The sequence below is a fragment of the Pleurodeles waltl genome, chromosome 12 (genome assembly GCF_031143425.1).
Source record: "Pleurodeles waltl isolate 20211129_DDA chromosome 12, aPleWal1.hap1.20221129, whole genome shotgun sequence".
Classification (NCBI taxonomy): Eukaryota; Metazoa; Chordata; class Amphibia; order Caudata; family Salamandridae; genus Pleurodeles; species Pleurodeles waltl.
Genome location: NC_090451.1, coordinates 353,082,486 through 353,096,149, shown reverse-complemented (window position 1 = coordinate 353,096,149; position 13,664 = coordinate 353,082,486). Strand labels below are relative to the sequence as shown.

The window sequence follows — 13,664 nt, the reverse complement described above, 5'->3', positions numbered from 1 at the left end:
CCATTTCTGAAATAAGTAAAGCTATAGATTTGATTTCTTCAAATAAACCTCTGGGCTTTGATAAGGTCATTGGTGAATTATTTTGCACGGAGAATGGCATATGTTGCCCCTACTTTGATTTTTAGTTTAATGCCATCCTCAGAGGAGCTCCCTTGCCCCTACATAGGATGGGGTGGAGATTATTCCAATATTTAAAAAGGGCTTTGGGTACTTCCATCCAATTATAAGCTCATCAGCCTAATCAATAATATTCAAAAACTATTTAGCACTATTTATCCTAGATAGGCTACGTGATTGGCTCACCACCTCAGATACTCTTTCCCATTTACAAGATGGTCTTAGGGATTGCACAAGCACTCTTGACCAGGTGTTTCATCTCCAGATACTTTGCTGGAAAACTATCACTCCTGGGGGTGGCTACCTTTACGTGGCATTTATTGATCTTTGATACACCTTTTACTTGTTCCGAGAGCAACCCTGTGGCAGGTGCTAGCTTGAATTAGGGTTCCAAAGTATCTACTATCTAATAAGATTGCATTCTAACAATTTTGCCCAGGTTAGAAGCAGGGTCCAGGGTGAATTTATAGGTCCAGTTCCAGTAAACAGGGTGTACGGCAGGGGTATGTCCTTGCCTCAATCCTGTTTACCTTGTTTATTAATGATCAAGTTCCCTATCTAGAGAAGTGTGAGAATGATGTGCCAAGGCTAGCCAGTGTTAGAGTTCCAGCCCTTCGGTTTCTGATTTCAAAATCACCCAAGGGGCTTCAAAAAATATTGGATTAGTTTGACTACTTAAGAAAACAGAAGGGCCTAGAGATCAATATAGGGAAAAATACGTTTATGTTTTTCAATCCCAGTAAAGCCTCTAGAGCCAATCCCTTGCTTAATGGGGTATCATTGGGGAGAGCACATACATTCAAATATATAGGGATTACTCTTTCAGAACACTGATTGGCATCCGCACATCACAAATGCAGACTAAGACTGAAACAACAATCTGGAGGCATCACGAAGATGCAGCAAGGCGCCCATTTCCGGCCAATCTCACAGACCACGCAAATGTATAATTACCAATACGTTGGGACAGCTGAGAATGCAACAGCTTTGCTGACAGTTGAAAACCGATACTTGCATTCAATAGCTATTCTTCCTGTTAGTACTCCTCTTGTCCCAGTAAGACTAGACCTGGTTGGTGACAAGATAGGACTGCAACCTATCTTATCTTGGATTGGAGAAGACTTTCGACGACTCCAGAATTGGTATCCTATCAGCAGGGCCCAGTGGAAATATTAGGAATCCCTTGGACAAATAACATTGCCTGGTTTAGATAAATAAAATCGTGTCTACTTCAGATTGGGTGTGAGCACCTGTGGACAACCCCCATGGAGGTTACTGGGTTATCCAAAGTAATGATTAATAACATCTATTGGCAATACATACATGGATCCCTCTTAGGGCATCCTACCCCTGGTGCTCTCATAGTCTATTTTCTGGAACATAAAGACAATTATAAAGTGTATTTTCTGGAAACATAAAGACAATAATAAAGTGGAAGAGTTTTGGACGAGCTAGAACCTAAGCAAGCCAAGGTTCTCTAAATGAAATGTTGGTTTGGGATCTTGCTGCTTTATTCTTTTATGGCTAATTAGCAGTGAGATTCTAAGGAGGCAGGTTGGTGCTGTCCTTCTTGCTTCAAGGATTCTGAAACAGTGGTGCACGTTTTATTTTTTTTGGTCATCTTTTTCAGGATATAGCAGAAAATAGATTCTCTCACTATGTCGAAGTCTAGATATTAGGGATTATAGAGCGGTGCTTAGAATTCTAAAAAGTGATACCAGGCATCCTGTAGTATTTGCGGTTTCTCATTTTATGATATGTATTGTGGGGGGGTCTAGGCAAAAAAGAGTGCAGGTGTAGTTTAGCCTTTTATGATTAATATTTAACGTCTCCATTAAGTTATTGTGCCCAAAGTATTGGGAGTTTATGAGATTTATCAGGCAAATGTTGGGAGGATAGTGTGGGTATCCCATGACATCTTCTACATCCCAGTTGGTTTGTTTGCTATTGATGAATTTTTATTATACTTTTATATCAGTCAACCAATCCAAAAGTATTGTTTATATATATATCGATTACAACTATTAGATTATACAGTAAATTGAAATGAAATGGAATTGTTATTATTAGCATAATGGAATATACAGTAATTGTATCGAAGGGATTGTACATATTTTATTGATTGTTATGGTTTTATGTACTTTTATGGCTCCACAGCCAGTCGAATAAAGAATGAATGAGTAAGTAATTTTAGGTTGGGGTGTAAATTATAACTAAGTTATAACTATAAAGTTGTACCTATACCTTAGTAATTTCTAAGGTTAGCTTGTTTTTTCTATGGATAAAATAAATTGCATTTTCCTAACTACAACTAATCCTAAATCTTTGGTTTTTACATTGCGCACACACACACACACACACACACATATATCTATATCTATATCTATATATATATATATATATATATATATATATATTCATATATATATTTATATATATATATTAGAACACACGTCCTTGCTGTTTTCTTGACTTAATTAACCTCATTCTTTTGTGTTGATAACGGCCCTCGTTTCCAGGCATCTCTCCTGATACAGTATCACCAATATAAAATACCTTTGTGAAATAACGATAGCATGTTTTTTGACAAGAAATGGCCAACGTAAATGCTTCATACGCGTGGACCTTGAACATATTATGTAGAACATCGTAGTCCAGAGCCCTGAATTTGAGGTTGAACAAATGTAAATTGGCTGTGCATAACCTGCAATTTCAGGAAAATAAAAAGCACTGACCACGGTGTATTTAGTCTAGAACATGCTTTGACAGTGCACGATAGCAGGCTTTACCTCTTTTTGTAGGCTAGTAGTTTTGGGTTCTTTGCTTTGCACAGAGATTGTGTCTCCTTTTCCATGCTCTCCCTTTCTGTTTCTCAATCTTGGTTCATCCATCGTTGTCTTTACTGCTGGGTCTCAAAATACACTCATACAAAGTTATTCAGAAAGCTGGCCTTGATTTTCGGAAGTCTGTCACAAAAAGAAAAAAGTTAATTGCATTAGAAATGTATATTGATCGAAATTGGAATATTGTTTTGCATGTGGACATACAGATGTTGACAGCACATAAGAATTAGAATTAGATGATCCCACATCTCCATATACCCAACATCAAAAACAATGTATACTGGCTAGCGGCTTTCACTTTTATGCTGTGAGTGCTATTTTAAGGTTTCTGGTCCTGTTGTGCTCATCACATCTGCTTTAAGGTGGTGCTGTGCAGTTGCTAACCTCTTCGAATCACTTTTTGGTCACTTTTAAGCCTTTGTTGTAAAAATCATCACATGATTACTTGAATATTGACACCTCCCACTTTATTTGTAATCCTCTGCTCCCCCTTCACAAACTATGCATAGCAAAATCTAATAAATCTGGTTTAAATCCGGATTCCGATTGAAATCCAGATTTAAGACTTTAAACATGGTCTAAAAAGGAAATCATGTGGCCAAGTGAAACATTTCCGCTTGTTATTCTACACTCTGTGAAATCCACCGTTATCTATTTAGAGTTGTGAGTCAATGCTGGCCAAACTGCGCTGCGTCCTAGAGGGTGATTTTGCTGTAAAGCTGACATATTTGACACTTTTTTGTGATTCTGGTAGTTTGACATTTTCCTGGATAGAGAATATGTTGGTGATTGTCCTCCAGCACATTTCCGGAGGACCCTTCTCATCCCTCTTTCCCACACAGACAAATTTATGGAAGAAGGTGGGGGTAATGGCAGTAAGGGAGGGCACTCTGTGCTATTGTAGAGCACCAACCACTCAGCAAATCCCCTGTGATGTGTTTAGTCTGTAGCACCTCCTCAGATGGTCTAGGATATTGCTCACCCTACCTAGAAGATCTTTAATAGATGGCAAGAGTGGCCCTGTGATCCAAGCTTGGGATTTGTCAAAGGCAGTACAGGGTTTCTGTAGTAATTCATCAACATCTTTTTACTTCTACTTTTGAAAATTCTTAATGTTTCACTATCGCTTGACAACATCAGGCAACATCCGATATTGTGCTAATGTTCTATGTTCTGTATCTAGTGTTTTAGAAATGTGCTCTCAGTCGCAAGCTAGATTTCCCGCTGTGGGAAGGGGACTGCTGAGGGTCTCTGTCAATAAAGTAGTGTTCTTTTAACTGTATGTGGTCCTCTGCCTTTCATGTAGGGGCAGTGAGCTGCAGCATCTTACTTGCCTCAAGAGGGCCACCAACTGACCATGGAACCATTGACTACCAAAGCAAGACACACTGCTGTTGATGCGTTATCACACTTAATAAAGTCTGCAGAAGGGGAGGCAGCCCAGAAGAGTGAACAGTTTCAGCTCTGAGGACCTGCCAGAAGGCTGCTAAAAGTCCAGAATCGAAACTGCATCCTTGTAGGAAGCTGGCTCTCTATATAGTGCACAAAAATGAAGTACACTGTGCAGAGTCCAGTGGATTCCCAGATGGTATTGCACAGGCAAAACTAGATAGGACTAATGCTCTATTTGTGACAGTGTGGGTGAGCAGCTAGGCTTACCAGAGGGTAGCGCTAAGCATTTGTTGTACTCACAGAGGGATAAATAAGATACATACTCAAAGAATAATTCTGAGACTCTTCCAGTTATGGAAAACCATCAAATACCTGTCTCTTTCCATCACTATAAAATAACTATTGGCTTTCCTCCTTACATAGTGGTAAGTTGCTAAGCACAACTGCAACTCTGCTCTCACGCTCTGCTACACCACAGGTATACGATGCAATGTAGGCTACATGTAGGAAGCTGGCTCACTATATAGTGCACTAAAATGGAGTACACTGTGCAGAGAGTCCAGTGGATCCCCAATTGGTACTGCAGAGGCAAAAGTAGATAGATCTAATGCTCTATTTGTGGTAGTGTGGGCGAGCAGTTAGGCTTATCAGCAGGCAGTGCGAAGCATTTCTGTAACTCACAGAGGCAATAAATGAGGCACACACCCAAAGAATAAATCTGAGATCAATTTAGAAAAATAACATTTCTTTTTATATATATGTCAAACCCAAGAACTTTGTAATCAGGTATTCTGATTTACAAGCATAAATACTTTGCAGTTTCAAAATCAATACTTCGAATATTTTTTCTGTTCAACAATGTTAACCTATGGGAGGAAAACAAGAATGCGGTTTTGCAGGTGAGTACCTGACTTACAAATCCAGTCTTCGGGGTTTTCGGTCAACACCAGGGAAGATTCACATCAGTGCCAAGAGTGCACCCATGGTGGCACAGGGGTGGCCGGGTGCAGAGGTCAAATTTGGTGTTGGGTGCCCAATATTAACCAATGGAGACTGGGGGTGAACAAAGATGCGCTGCTTACGGGTGAGTAAAGCAGTGTCCGGGGTCGATCTCCTGGGGTTGTAAGTACAATGGGGGGGCCACAAGGCAGCACCAAAGTTACACACTCAAAGACACAGGGGCAGCCAGGTGCAAAGTGCCAATACAGCAATATACCAAAGGAGACTGGGGTAACTGAAGATGCGCTGCTCGCAGGTGAGTAAAGCGGTGTCAGGGGTCGATCTCCTGGTGTTGAGGTAAGCATGGGTGGGCACAAGGCAGCACCATACTTACACCCTCTGCAGCACGGGGCGGCCAGGTGCAGAGTGCCAACACAGCGTCGGGCACCCAATGCAAATAGATGGGGGAGATCAGTTTTAGAAAAAGGCTGCAGGCTTGGACCAGGAGGCTGGATGAAGAAAAGCCACAGCTGCCCAAGTAAGTTCTGATGGAGCTTGAGGTGGTTTCACGGTTCCTCATGGTAGAGTTATTTTCTTTTAAAGTTGGTTTCTTCTAGAATAGGTCCACTGTTCTTGGGAGATCTTGAGCTTTGTTGAAGGCAGGTAGTCCTCCCAAAGCTTTGGAGGTCACTGGGCTGCAGGACAGGTTGTCTTTTGGTGCAGGATTGTCGAGGGCTGCAGACGGGCTGGAAGGGTTGAGGCCAAGGCAGTTGGTGTCTGTAGTCTTCTCTGCTGGTTGGACTGTAGTGTCTGGCTCTTCTTAGGTCATCAGAAATCTAGGCCTTAGGGGTCAGGGGTGCTACCTAAATACTTAATTTAGGGGCGTTACAGGGAGTGTCCAGTGGTAGCTAATGGGCTACTCACCATTAGGGTGACTACACCCTTTTTATGACCACTTTCATTGGGAAGTGGACATAACTCTAACCCTCTTGGCCTAATTCCTTCCAAACAAGATGGAGGAATTTAGAAAGTAGTGTCCACTTCAGCTCCTATGCCTTAGGGGTGGGATTGGCATGAAGTGGGCACTCCTCCTAATTTAACTAATTTTCCTGCATGTGCTGCTGCCAAAAGTGGGGTCAGGACAGGAGGGTTGGTCATCTCCACCATCTGGAGAGAACTGGGTAGCATTACAAAGGTAGCAAGGCCTTTAAAGCTCCCTGCCCTGGAATGTCCATCCTCCCTGAGAGAAGTGGTTACATCTCTGCCCAGAGCACGCTTTTGTTCTGAGCCCTCAAAAGCGTTGACTCTCACCTCAAGGGGCTAGAACTCTGTCTAAGATGGCTGCACTGGTTTTGACCAGTCAGTGTCCATGCTATGAATTGGTAGGTTTTCAGGAGGCACCTTTAAGGTACCCTTTGAGTGCATGTATTAAGAAATCCATCACTGGATTCAGTGAGGGTTTCAGTGAAGCCATCATGTAGCTGGGGAACTCATAATAACCAGTGTCCAGCACATGTACTTAAAATGGCTTTTTTTTTTTTTTCACTTACTATGACTGAGAATTGACAAAGACATATCAGCCGCATATCTGCTCTTGTGGGTATGCCCTCAAATGTAGTATAATGCACCCTGTCTTTAGGGCTCATAGGCCTGCTAGAGGGGTGACTGTAGGAAGGTAGCCTCTTTCTAGCCTTGTTACCCCCACTTTTGGCCTGTTTGTGAGTATATGTCAGGGTGTTTTTACTGTCTCACTGGGATCCTGCTAGCCAGGACCCCAGTGCTCATAGTGGAAACCCTATTTGTCAGTGTGTTTGATATGTGTCACTGGGACCCTGCTAGCCAGGACCCCAGTGCTCATAGTTGTGGCCTATATGTGCCAATGTTAGAATCACCCCCTGTGTGCCATTTCGTGTTTTCATTTTAGTTGTGCACCAAGAGACACAGCCTGTGAAAGCAGCACTGTGTGCACTTAGTGAGAGGGTTCCTGAGTGGCACAATTCATGCTGCAGTCTTCAGGGGCCTTCCTTTAGTACCCCATACCCTGGGTACTAGGGGTACCATTTATTGGGGACTTACAGCGGTAGCTAAAGGATTGTAAAGTGGGTAAAACAACTGTGCAGTTATGGGGGAAAGAGATCTGGCACTAGAGACCTGTTTAGTAGAAATCAGGCAAATTGTGTGTGTGGGGTGGTGAGCAATGTCAAAATATGCACTGTCTTACAATCCTGCATATGTAATCTGCAGAAATGATCAGTTAGTGGAGTCCCTTTCAGCAGGTAATGCATCACTGGATGGGAGAGATTTGGTTGAAGTACCTGGTCTCAACATCATTTACATGATGTGCTACTGCCATGGCAGGAATTCTCATGCTTGCCTCTGCCAAGTTCTACCCAGCACAGAAATTAGATCTGATCCACTTTTCAGCTATGTTGTCTGGCAATGCGCCGTCATTACAACATCTTAGTGGCAGTTGGCAAAGGGTAACAAACCTGGAGCCTTACCAACCACTCCTCTAAGGATTCATGCTCTGAGCTTCTGCTTTGTTTAACTTCCACCAAGTTCTCTATACCTCTCGGGTGATGGGATCACAGCCACTGCTTTCAATCTTGGGGCTAAATCACAGAGCAAATCTCTCCTACACAACAAGTGTAAGTGTACAGTGGAGTACAATTTGCCTTTGTGCCCCCCACCTGCTTTTCCTACCACCACTGGGTTGAAATACTCCCAATTTCAATATGCAAAACTGCAACGAGCTTCCAGTATTTCTGCTAAACCCATGTCAACTGACATTGAAGAGGATTACTTGATCTTTTCAAAATTATTTATATATCATCTGATAGAGACTTCTAGCCACAGATTCCTTACCTTAGAATTGTCCCCAGGCGTCAGACTGGATCTGGAATTGTTTTAGTGAGGCGTACCCCTGTGCGCTGGTAAGTGGCACCGTTCAGTTCTGTGTGGGGTCATTACCTCTGCTGAAAGTGATGTTCACAGTGCCTACATAGGTACCACCCAGCTGTGCTCACATCAATTCTTTTCTTTCTGTGCCAGTAGGCACAGATCCGGAGAAGAGCTATACCTTAATCATTTTTTTACTAAACTTTTTTTGCCTTTTGTCAGTCTTTTTGAGGTTTTTCCTCCTGGTCAAGCAGGGACGACATTGCGGAAGACTAGCTTGAAGCCCTATGGCGCCTGTTCCCACTCAATGTAGATGACGGACCTGCACCTTGTGTACCTTGAGTGCAATCACGACCTGAAGGTCTACACTAATTGCCACACCATGAACCCAAAGGCCTTGAGGGAGCGATCCCTCAAACTCCTGGTGGCTTGACATGTGACGATGCGACAATCAAGGTCCCCATTGGCATTAAGGTACTGGGAGCAATTGTGGAGTCAAAAATCTTCATTGCACTCAAAGTCGTCAGGTCATTCAGGTAAGTCCCATGACCACAAGAATAAGAAGTCTTCAAAGAGATCTTCAACACATCTCATCCATTAGTAGACTGGAATGCGTTGACATTTGAGGCTTGGGTATGCAGTAGAGCCAGCGCCTGGGCAACCTCCATGCCGCCCCAAGTTTCCAGGAGCTTGAACGATCTGCGCGCAATTAAACGGCTAGCAATTGGTTGAAATCCCCTGAGGAAATCACTGATTCTCATATTTATTCCCTAGACCAAATGGGAAATCATGCAACTGCACGGTAATCTCTTAGCATGGATTACCTAGTCCTGGTACTTCGGTGTGGGAATACTGATGCAGTTTTTCCGTCAAACTTGTAATGAGGTTCAAAGATGCCAATTGAAGAAAATACTCTTTCAAATAAAAGCATGTCAAACCTCTATGGGTTTTGTCACTGCTTGGCCTTCCTGCCTGACACTGAAATGCTGTTTTAACCTGCCTCTGTGTTTTGCAGTATGAATACATTAACATTAATGATTATATATTAAGAAATAATATGCCCAGCTCTTAAAGATCAAATGGGCAGGCACATCTTGACTGAACAAGCAGTGTCAAGTCCTACCATTACGAGACAATCATTGATTTAAAGTAAGGAACAGGACCTGAAATTAAAACTATTTATGAGCCTCTGCTGTTCTTATGGACACTGCTATTGAAAACAAGCACTGACAAAGCTTGTAGGTTTGGCTTTTTTGTAAAGAAGTGTTACCAAAGAAAACAGGTCTAGCTTGTAACTGCAAGTGCAAGCCATACCTATCAGGTTAGGATGTGTTGACCATATTGCACGCTCGATCCCAATGATTATTGTTTTCATAACCTGCACCCACCAAAGACACAAGATTTTATTAAATAGAAACCATACAAAAATCACTGAACCACATTTGGTATTCACATGCCCTCAGTTTTTAAGTCTGGCTAGGCAATGCATGTGCTGTCTCCAACGTCATGCCTCATGCCTCTTCTTGTGTTTGGCCCTCCCCCAGAGCATGAACCATGTACCTGGGTCCTACTTTTTTCTATGTCTTTGAGCACTCCACATAAGTATTTGTGTCCATTTGTGTTGCCTCCTTCCCCCTTCCACCAGCTTCCATCCCAACCGTAGCGACCAGTAGGGTGACAGATGTCACAGCCAGAACGCCTTCACATCCAAACATAAAGTAGTCCAAATCTGTATAAAAGGTTAATGATTACCAGTGGCAGCTGGCTTATGTTTACAGCAGGGCAAATATTAAATAATAAAAATAAAAAGTCACTTACCTGCATGCGTCTTCCTCAAGGCATCCTCCTGCTCCTAGAAGCTCCAATGCAAGGGACCAGGAAACACCACTAACCAATCCTGATGCTGGTTGAAACCAGCGTCAGGATAGGTGGGAGCAACCTCTCAGCACTCACCAGAGCGCTGGAGGCCTGTGCTTTCTCTAACCCAGCTGTCTTAAGACAGCTGGGTTAGAGATGCTTAAACTGCACATGTCTTGCTGGCCGTCGCAAGATGGCTGGCCAAAGGGACATGCGCACTTTAAACAAGTGCACAGCTCCCTGCTGCCACTTGGCAGCAATTGCCCTGTCCTGACACTCCGTTTAGGACGGGGAAATTTACCATTTTATTTTTCAGTTTTGGGGACATTTTTTTTAGCTCCTCCGCTCACATGAAGGGGCCTCCCCTGATTTAGCTATTAATATTAGGGTGAGAAATAAACCGTCATAAACTGATCACTATGCACAGTTGGAATTACTAACACACACACACTGCAATATAAATGCATGTAACCATATATTCCGATGGATACAACCACCTGTGGATTCCTCACCTAATGAATTTTCCCTATGCACCAGCATCCAACTGAATTTTTCTTCTAGCTCTGCAAGTCGACGATGACGTCTCAATTGCCCGACTCCCACGAGACACCGTCTGACGTCATCCGGGCAATAAGAGGTCCTCGTCGGCGTGCAGACGTCAGTTCCCTTTTTTCCGTGCCTTTGAGTAACGGTTATTTCTTCGAGGCTCTAGGGAGCTACTGTTTCACTCCGACTGTTACTATGTCTCAGCCACGTAAATCGGGTTTTAAGCCCTGTAGGGAGTGCGGTGGCCAAATGTCGATGACAGACCCACACGAAAATTGCTTGTGGTGTTTGAGTTCTGACCATGAAGTCGAGGAGTGCGGTTCATGCCAGCGTATGAATCCGAAAGCACTCAAGGAGCGGGAGGCCAAGTTATTCTTGGCGAAATCAAAGAAGAAGGAGAGACATCACCATCGTACGTCTTCCTCGAAATCTTCAAAGTCCCACAGACGTCATCGAGACTCCCGGTGCCGGCATGGATCATGGCATCGGTCGAGTATGGACGATCCCACTCGAGGTTGCCATCAGCTCGACGCCGTAAGACATGGGAGGTCAGTCCGACGGTAACACCTCCGCCTCAGAAGACTCCTATTTCTCCTGCATCTCCTCTATCTGTCTATGAGGTCGATCCTCATCAGGATCTGGAGTTTTCACCGGCGCAGACGGAGATGCCCAAACTGATGCCGGTGTCACCTCAGGCGCCGACTCCACAGGGATATCTGGCATTCCCGGCATCAGGTACAGACCCTTCTGCATTTCTAAATGCGATGTTTAGCATTTTTGCCAACATGGCTCCGGGAGGAGGCCCGTCTGGACCTTCAAGTCCTTTGGCATATGAAATAGGTGCTCCGGCTACGTACAGACCAACGCCCTTCATGCCTTTTCTTCCCACGGGAAGTGCTGGCTCGGTGCCGGTACCGATGGCGTCACCTAGAAGGCCTGTGACGCCGACGTCTGCTGCCCCGGCGCCGATGAGTTCACCACAACCTCAATCAACGCTGAAGGAGCCTACGACACCAATGGATCTGGCACCGATGGATCTGGCGTCGGATGAATCAGAGGATCGACGCCGACCAAGGTCTTCGGCGTCAGCAAATGTCTTATCGACGCAGAGAATTCAGGGCAGGCTGCGCTCCAGGAGATTGGCTCTGAGGCTGCTTGAGGAGCAGGAATACAAGAGACAGTTCTTGGAACAGGGTGATATCACAGAGCCCCTGGGAGACCTACAGGGCTTGGACACTGCCAGTGGGTTGGACACTTCCCCGGAGTGGGACTTAGCATCTCTTGGGGAGTACATCGAAGAGGCTGCTTCTTTCCATTCGGTGGTGAGGAAGGTAGCGGATTTTCTTGACCTTCCTCTTCCAGCTGCTGAAATAAAAACTAACATTCTCACTGAAGTGTTGCACCCTTCTTCAGCTGTGGCGGAGCCACTTCTTCCATTCAATGAGGCACTCCTAGACCCGATAATGGAGGTGTGGAAGAAGCCTGTAACTTCGACAGCAGTGAATAGGTCTGTGGCAAGGAGGTATCCAGTGGCTCCTGGGGGTCCAGGTTTCTTGTCAAAACATCCATCTCCAGAAAGCTTGGTGGTGCAGGCCTCATGCTCCTCCCGCACAGCTGCAGGATCTTTTCCAAGGGTCCCTTCGGACAGGGAATCCAAGAGAATGGAACAATCTGCAAAAAAGGCATTCTCTTCATGCAGCATGGCCCTGAAATCAACGAATGCAACCTTTATCTTGGGCAGGTACATCTATGCCCTGATGGACAATGCCAAGACGACACCTCCTGGATTGTCTCAGGAGGTTCTGAACCTTTTGACGGACGCTCAGGCCGCGGCAACTCAGGTCATCCAATCTGGACTTGACACGTCTGATTCCCTGGCCAGAGCAATGGGCACGTCCATAGCAACAACAAGGCATGCCTGGCTACGATCTTCAGGATTCTCTCCCGATCAGGAGATTCAGGGGGTTTGGGCTTGGCTCTTCCTTTCGAGGGAGATTTCAGCAGACAGGCAAGCAGGCTGCCTCTACCCACCCCTATAGATCATATAGGGGAAGGGGAAGGGGCAGGGTTCGTACCAGAGGGGCCACCCAGCTCTGCCTCTTCCTCCGGAGGGGTGCAGCAGGAAAAGCAGCCTTAGTCCTCCATCAATCCCTTTGCATGCATCTCCTGTAGGGGGGAGATTATCTCAGTTTCTCCACATGTGGGAGTCAATAACATCAGACTCCTGGGTCACCGATATTGTGGGGAAAGGCTATACTCTTCCCTTTCAGGAGTTTCCCCCTCCCATCCCTCTCAGCCCATCCTTCTGTTCGGAAGACCATCTCCTTTTATTACAACAGGCGGTTCTAGTCCTTTTGTTGAAAGGTGCAGTAGAGTTGGTTCCAGAGCAGGAGAGGGGTCAGGGCTGTTATTCAAGATATTTCCTGATCCCCAAAAAGGATGGTCGGTTGAGGCCAATCCTGGACCTGAGGATTTTGAATTGGTTCCACAAGCAGGAAAAGTTCAAAATGCTGACCCTAGCACAGGTGCTTTTGGCGTTGAACAAAGGGGATTGGATGTTGTCTGTCGACTTACAGGATGCTTACTTTCATATCCCAATTCTCAAGTCGCACAGGAAGTATCTCCGGTTTGTGGTGGGATCGCAACACTATCAGTTTGCGGTCCTTCCGTTTGGTCTTACTTCAGCACCTCGAGTCTTCACGAAGGTGATGGAGGTGGTTGCAGCAGAGCTCAGGAGGAGGGGGATAGCAATATTCCCTTACCTGGACGATTGGTTGATCAAACCCAGTTGTTGTTCGATCTGGGCTTTTCAGTGAACATGCCCAAATCTAACCTGGAGCCCTCTCAACGCCTCCTGTTCATAGGGGCAGTACTAGACACAACATTGAATCGGGCCTTTCCTCTGCCGCTGCGGATTCAGGACATTCAGGCATTGATTCCAATGTTCCAGAATGGAGCGGTCGTTCCAGTCCTCAAGGTCCTTCGTCTGCTCGGTCTGTTCACTTCTTGCATTCTGTTGGTCACTCATGCACGCTGGCACATGAGGGTTCTTCAGTGGTGCCTCCGCAGGCA

General features: G+C 45.0%; 1 protein-coding gene across 6 annotated transcripts in view; it reads right to left on the bottom strand.

Annotated features, from left to right (window-relative positions):
- The window catches only part of SLC7A9 (solute carrier family 7 member 9), a 971,101-nt gene that overhangs the window by 596,625 nt on the left and 360,812 nt on the right, over positions 1-13,664 (bottom strand). For all 6 annotated transcript variants that reach the window (XM_069216551.1, XM_069216557.1, XM_069216555.1 and 3 more), the window contains one exon: positions 2,907-3,083. In XM_069216551.1, the coding sequence (XP_069072652.1) occupies positions 2,907-3,008 (102 nt within the window). In that variant the 5' untranslated portion in view covers positions 3,009-3,083. The remainder of the gene's footprint in view (positions 1-2,906; positions 3,084-13,664) is intronic.